General features: G+C 40.2%; 1 protein-coding gene across 1 annotated transcript in view; it reads right to left on the reverse strand.

The window, feature by feature from the left end:
* AKAP1 (A-kinase anchoring protein 1) overlaps window positions 1-5,607 on the reverse strand; it is a 14,438-nt gene extending 8,831 nt beyond the window's left edge. Inside the window, exons 1-5 of the mRNA XM_018570335.1 lie at window positions 3,477-5,607; window positions 2,663-2,796; window positions 1,047-1,173; window positions 596-714; window positions 286-463 (exon numbers count right to left, since the gene is read on the reverse strand). Coding sequence (XP_018425837.1) covers window positions 286-463; window positions 596-714; window positions 1,047-1,173; window positions 2,663-2,796; window positions 3,477-5,586 — 2,668 coding nt within the window. The 5' untranslated portion in view covers window positions 5,587-5,607. The remainder of the gene's footprint in view (window positions 1-285; window positions 464-595; window positions 715-1,046; window positions 1,174-2,662; window positions 2,797-3,476) is intronic.
* Window positions 5,608-6,011: the final 404 nt, after the last annotated feature.

Genomic DNA, 6,011 nt, shown 5'->3' on the forward strand with positions numbered 1-6,011 from the left:
AAAATTTGCATTTGTGCAAAAAAAAAAAAAAAAAAGTGCCTTGGCAGCAAAAGGGTTAAAAAGGAAGTCACAGGAGGTCAACACTAATGCTAAACCAGTGTTAGAAATGATCTGCGTAAAAAGTAAAGTTCCAGAAGAGAGTAGTGCTCAGATTCCAGGATAGCCAAGATGTAATACAAAAGAGAAAAACCACATGGAATGTGGGAGGCTTCTGAAAAAGAAAATGCAAATCACAGGAAGGGGGAAAAAAGAAAGTGTAAAAGAAACGGAAGTGCACCAACTTACCTTCTGCTGGTGTGGGTAATGTTGGAATACCAGGCTGTGAGTAACAGAGACTCATGTGCTGATCCAAGCCACAAAGTGCATGAAAAGTAGGGTGTGTACGCTGCTGGACAAACATGTGTCCTGCATTCACTACATTAACCACAACTACTTCCACTGACACATTATTTGGGAGTGTGAGCTGAAAAAGGAAGAAAAAAAAAAAAAAGAAAAAAAAAAAGCATATACTGATTAGTATGCTGCGCCCCAAATGCAAAACAAGTTCATGTAAATTAATCCATGTGCTAAACCTCTAAACCATTCAGAAACATACCCATGATGCAACAGGAAGAGGGATCAGAGGAGGAGGGGGTGCAAATATGTTTGTCAGATTCAAGTCCTTGAATTTCTTTCGGATTAGACTTAGAGCTCTGTCTATCTGCTGCTGAGAACCTGTAGAAATTTTGCAATTCATTAGCAGTGTGATTTTCATATTACAAAAAGACAAGACAAATCCAAACTCTGAAAAGCAGAGTGCAGCATTAGAAAACTGTGCTGCGCTTCATCTAGAACAATACATAAAACAAATCTCTATAATAAATATGTGCTTAAATAATACATGCAATCAAAAAAGTGTTCACAATGAATCTTATAAATAATAGTCCTATGGAGGCGATACAACCCACCAGTGCCTGCGGAAAACTAAAAAGAATCACTTTTAATACAACAAATGCACATGATGGATTTTGCAAGAACATCGTTTAGTATGTGGAACCAACACTTACCTTCTAAATGACATATCTGGATATCCTGTGTGTAAGGCACAGTAGAGATATATATTTTGGCACCGGACGACTGCTTCAAGAAGCTCACAAACCTGCCTTGTTTCCCAATTAATCGGCCAACCAAATACTTTGACAAATGAAAACAAAAAACAAAAAAAAACATTAGCATAAATAAATGTACACATCTATAATATCACTAGATCAGCCTTTATCAAACTTTTAAAACCATTGAAGAACCCCTGAACTAACCTTCACATTAGTGTGAACAGCAACGGGCGGATGAAAGAATAAATAGAGTAGGGAATGTGGTGTAGCCAGTGTGTTTGACAACCAGCCTGTATTCATTAATACATACAAAGCCTGCCGTGATTGGCTCAGCGGAAGACGGAGGACAAGGGATCGTGGACAAGGTAAGAGACTGTAATCCCGAGTGTGGCTCGGGGTTACCGCTTATGCTACTGAAAATTAACCCCAAGCCAGATCGGGAATACCGCCATGGATGTTAGTGGGTGCATTTAAACAATATTTTGGGCTATATTAGTCTTATACGAGTATAGCCCAAAAACTATATTTTAACACAAAAAGTAGGGGGTCGTCTTATACGCCGGCAAATACGGTACAACAAAATAATTTTCAGTTACAAAAATGAAACAAGCAATACTGGGCAGAAAAGAAAAACTGGAAAAAAAATGTAGTTCTCCCTCTCGTTGGCTGCTTAGAGGAAAAGTGCCCCTTTTCATTGGTGGCAAGTAAGGTGCTCCATTACATCAGTGGTCAGTGGAGAAGAGTCCCCTTAGATCAGTGGTTCTCAACTCATGGGTCGCGACCCAAAAGTGGGTCGCGAGTCCTTCTGCAGTGGGTCGCGGCGCCATCACGGGTCGCGGCGCAATCACGGCAGGCTTGTATTAATGGATAGAAAGCCTGCCGTGATTGGCTCAGCGCTGAGCCAATCACGGCAGGCTTTCTACTCACACTGTTCTATATTAGAGGTCAGTGGGAAAAATGCCCCCACTCAACTCTACAGATAGCTGAAAAGATCACTGATGTCAAAGCGTAACATCTTAAAGTCATACATTGTTCAAGGAACCCTAGTAACATCTGTGGGGAACCCTAGGGTTCCATGAAACGCTTGTGGAGAAAGGCTGCACTTTATTAAAGCAAAAAAAAATAAAGCTACCACCAGTATTAACGAGCACAGACTGGCACGAGCAATTCCTAACAAATGTATAACATTACAATGCAGAAAAGGCAGCCAGTCCCTGAGACTTTGTTTTTGTTATACAGAGCCACAATAAAAAGTGAATTTGAAAACTGACAAACTTTCAACCAAATCAGCTACAATCAGCGAGACATAACTGGAAACTGCTTTTCACCCATCACATGAGCTACAAGCTTCACAATGTGTTACACTTGTGTGATGGGTGGAACTAATAATCTTAGCATAGTAATAATCAAAAATCACTGCGCTGGGAATGAGTGACTCGAAATCTAAATAACTAAATAGACCAGCAGCAACTTTGTGTATAAGTGAGTCTATTATGTGGCAAAATTAGCATGTCCTGTTTGATGTTGCCCTAAGCTGGATAGAACATTTAACAGTGAGGCAGACACACTACCTTTGGCACTTCAAATTCCCAGATTACAAGGTCAGCTTTTTTTGCATCTGACTTCTGCTTCACATTCTGAAACTGCTCACTATTTCCCAAAGCATAACCACTATCCACAGAATCCATGCTGTTTACATCCGATCCTAGGGAACAAAAACAAAAAAATAAAAATAAAAATTTAAATAACCTCAAAATGTATTCATATCCCAAAATAAAATTCCAAGCATGTTATAGAAATAAAATAGCATTACAAACAAGCTGGTATTTCTTTAAAGTAAGCCTATGCATAGAGAAATATAGAAACTGCCATTGCTGACCTATAACTATCTCATCTGCCTAGCCATCATACTGATCAAAAGGCTTCAATCTCCTAAATCACAGACCCACGACATGCATACAGATGAGGAGTTCCGACTTTACTGGCAACATTCGTGTTTCTAGTTACTCAAAAAAGTAATGGACAATCATGACTGAAAAGACAACTAGCATTTTTAGCAGGTCAGCAACAGGAGTTGCAGCCTTGCTTTCAGCACAGATCCTCTCAGGGTGACATGCAAACAGCTGGTACACTAGAACTAGTTATGAACAGTTTTCACCTGTTAAAGCATTTTTTATAAATAGGGAAACTATCCATCTGCATGAGCACTGGCAATAGTAGTAAATAATAGGATAAGCCTATACTAAATTTTAGCTTATGGCCACACTTACATTTAGCATTGACTGAATGCTAGATGGCACAGAGCTATAATCATTACCACTAAAGATTTAAAAACACATTTCCACAAATTAATGAAATTAGGGACTGGTGATGAACAAATCTCACCTCCTGAGTGATCTACCTCTGACTCGGTAGTCAAGGGTCCATCATGGTTTAAGTCTGGAGAACCTCGCTTTATGTCTCCATTACAGTAGAGCTCCTTGTCATTTTCCCCACATGTAGCCTTCATTGTTTTCTCAATGGACACATTAAATGTTTCCCTCGATAGCCCAATCCCAGAGGAACTCAGCGAGTCGTAGCCACCAATACTAACAGTTGATAACACTGTGCTTTGCATTGGATCGTCCATGTTGAGGCATTCTTCTGATGTGCAGACGCTAAGACTGGAATCCTCAAGGGCAGGTTGAGACTCCTCAAAAAAATCTGTTCTTTGAACTGGACTAAAGTCAGACACCGATGGCATCCGACAAACAGATGTACTGGGTGTCGTATGTTTTTCTTCCCTTTGGTGCTCTAGACAGAATTCATCAACGGTCAGTCCTGTATTTCTAAAGTTCTCATTTTGTGATAGTTCAAATTGTGTAGATTCACAAGTACAGTCAAAATCTTTTACACCAAATGTAAAGTTTGCAGAAACAGAATCCTCATCACTCCCTGGAACCAGCGGCTTGCTCTGTGCATCTCTCGTTAGAACATCTCTATTTTCATCAAGAATTTGACAACGGCTATCAGACACGTCACTAACTGAACTAGACAAAATTTCCTGTCTAGCAGCTACAATCACTTTGGAAATTAGGTCCATGGCAAGTTGTTCAACTATCTTAGCCTCATAGTCTCCCAAAAAGCTTTGTGGATTTGCTTCTTTTAAATCATCAACTACTGGACACAAATCTTCGGTTTCTTCTTTTTTTTCCAGACATTTGGAAAAAGTATCAAGTAAAGTCGTACAGTTACCCTCTCTGACCACTTCAGTGATGAAGGATTGAACACAACTTTCAGAGGGCTCACAAGCTATTACAGAGTCAACCGCTTTCAGATGTGACTGGGTAGTTAAGTCCAAAGCATTATCATGCGTTACTTGCTCTGACAGAATACTTTCTGAACACTGAGTTTCAAAAGGTTTGACATCACCTTTGAATGCTAATCCTATTTCATCTTCTATGGGCTGACAGCTCTGTACTACATGGCTCCCTGAATAGTCTACCAGCATTTCAGCCACAGAGGGCTGTACATCTAGTTCTTTGAAAAACACTGTACTGGTTTTAGCAGACTGTGTAATTTCAACACCCTCCCTGTGGGAGCATGGTTTTGCTGACCCAAGATCATAGGCTTCATCGTTCTGCTCAATAAAAGGATCACAGGGGACTTTCCAGGTTTGAACATGACATGCGGGTAGTCTAAATTCTGAAGAATTTCGTTCTACTTCTTTGGATACTAAACCTCTCTCTACAGAATTTGCCTGTGGTGAAGGCAACATTGTATCTTCTGCTTTTATTTCATTAACATCTTCAACAGGTAATTTTTTTTCAGGCATATCAAGAGCTTCAGTCTGAGAGAATACTTGTAGCAAATCAGAATCATGGATGAAACTGATCTTCAGATCAATTTCTTTGAGGGGAAACTCCTGAATATCACCTGCCTGACTACATCCACAAGGTGGCTCAGTGGATATCGTGCACAATTTTTCTACATCATTTAAAGTGGCAGAATTATGTTTGACAACTTTATTTCCATCAAGTGTCTGACTAACTGAATATGGGGAAACCCCTACTACTTCCTGGACTTCAGCTGCTTCATTTGCCCTGAAACCATCAGGGCTTTTAATTTCATCAACTTCCTGATCAGCAAATCCTTGTAAGGTGCCCACTTTTTTTAAATGGGACTCTTTTACCAAGTCATCATCAACCCAGCAGTTAGACTGCATTGAGTACAAAGAAGATTCCCGTGCAGCCAAAGGCAAGGAGCACTTGCAGTCTTCTTGTAATACAATTTCATCCTCTTTGTCCAGCAGTTGTGCCCTGGAACTGTTGTGTACTTCTTCTCTAAGAATTTCTTCCAGGGCATCGACTGTTTCCATCTCATTCACACAAGCAGATATATGATCAGGTTTTGTACTGCGTCTGTCTTTCTTTCGGGAGAAGAACCACCAGCAAGCAAGGAGTGCCAGCACTCCAGGGAGGGCATAGGGTGTTATGGTGCGTACATATAGACCCATTTTTCAAAGTGCTCTTTCAGATACCTGGGAAAATAAAAAAGTAGATGTTAAAAAAACTTAACAAATGTCAGCTGTAGTAATCTTTTCTGCTCAAACAAAACTGGCAAAAAAAATACAATGCTTTAGCTCCCCATACTGGCATTTAATTCACCTCTGATCTGCTGCTTAAGGTATCTTGGAATGACTGCTAAGGAAATAATGGTAAAAACAGCACACTTACAGGCTTGTACAGGAATCAACATTTGTTGCTAAGGGAAACAATCACTCCTCCTTTCCTTACACTAGAGGTTACATGTATTACTCAGCTGATGTCAAATGTAAAACAAAGACCCTGACTCTAGACCCTTGATTCTCAACTGGTGGGTCGTGACCCAAAAGTGGGTCGCCACATGCCTTTCACTTTTCTAGGCGAGAGGCTCCTCTGC

This window comes from Nanorana parkeri, unplaced genomic scaffold (genome assembly GCF_000935625.1).
Source record: "Nanorana parkeri isolate BGI_ZX_2015 unplaced genomic scaffold, ASM93562v1 scaffold1510, whole genome shotgun sequence".
Classification (NCBI taxonomy): domain Eukaryota; kingdom Metazoa; phylum Chordata; class Amphibia; order Anura; family Dicroglossidae; genus Nanorana; species Nanorana parkeri.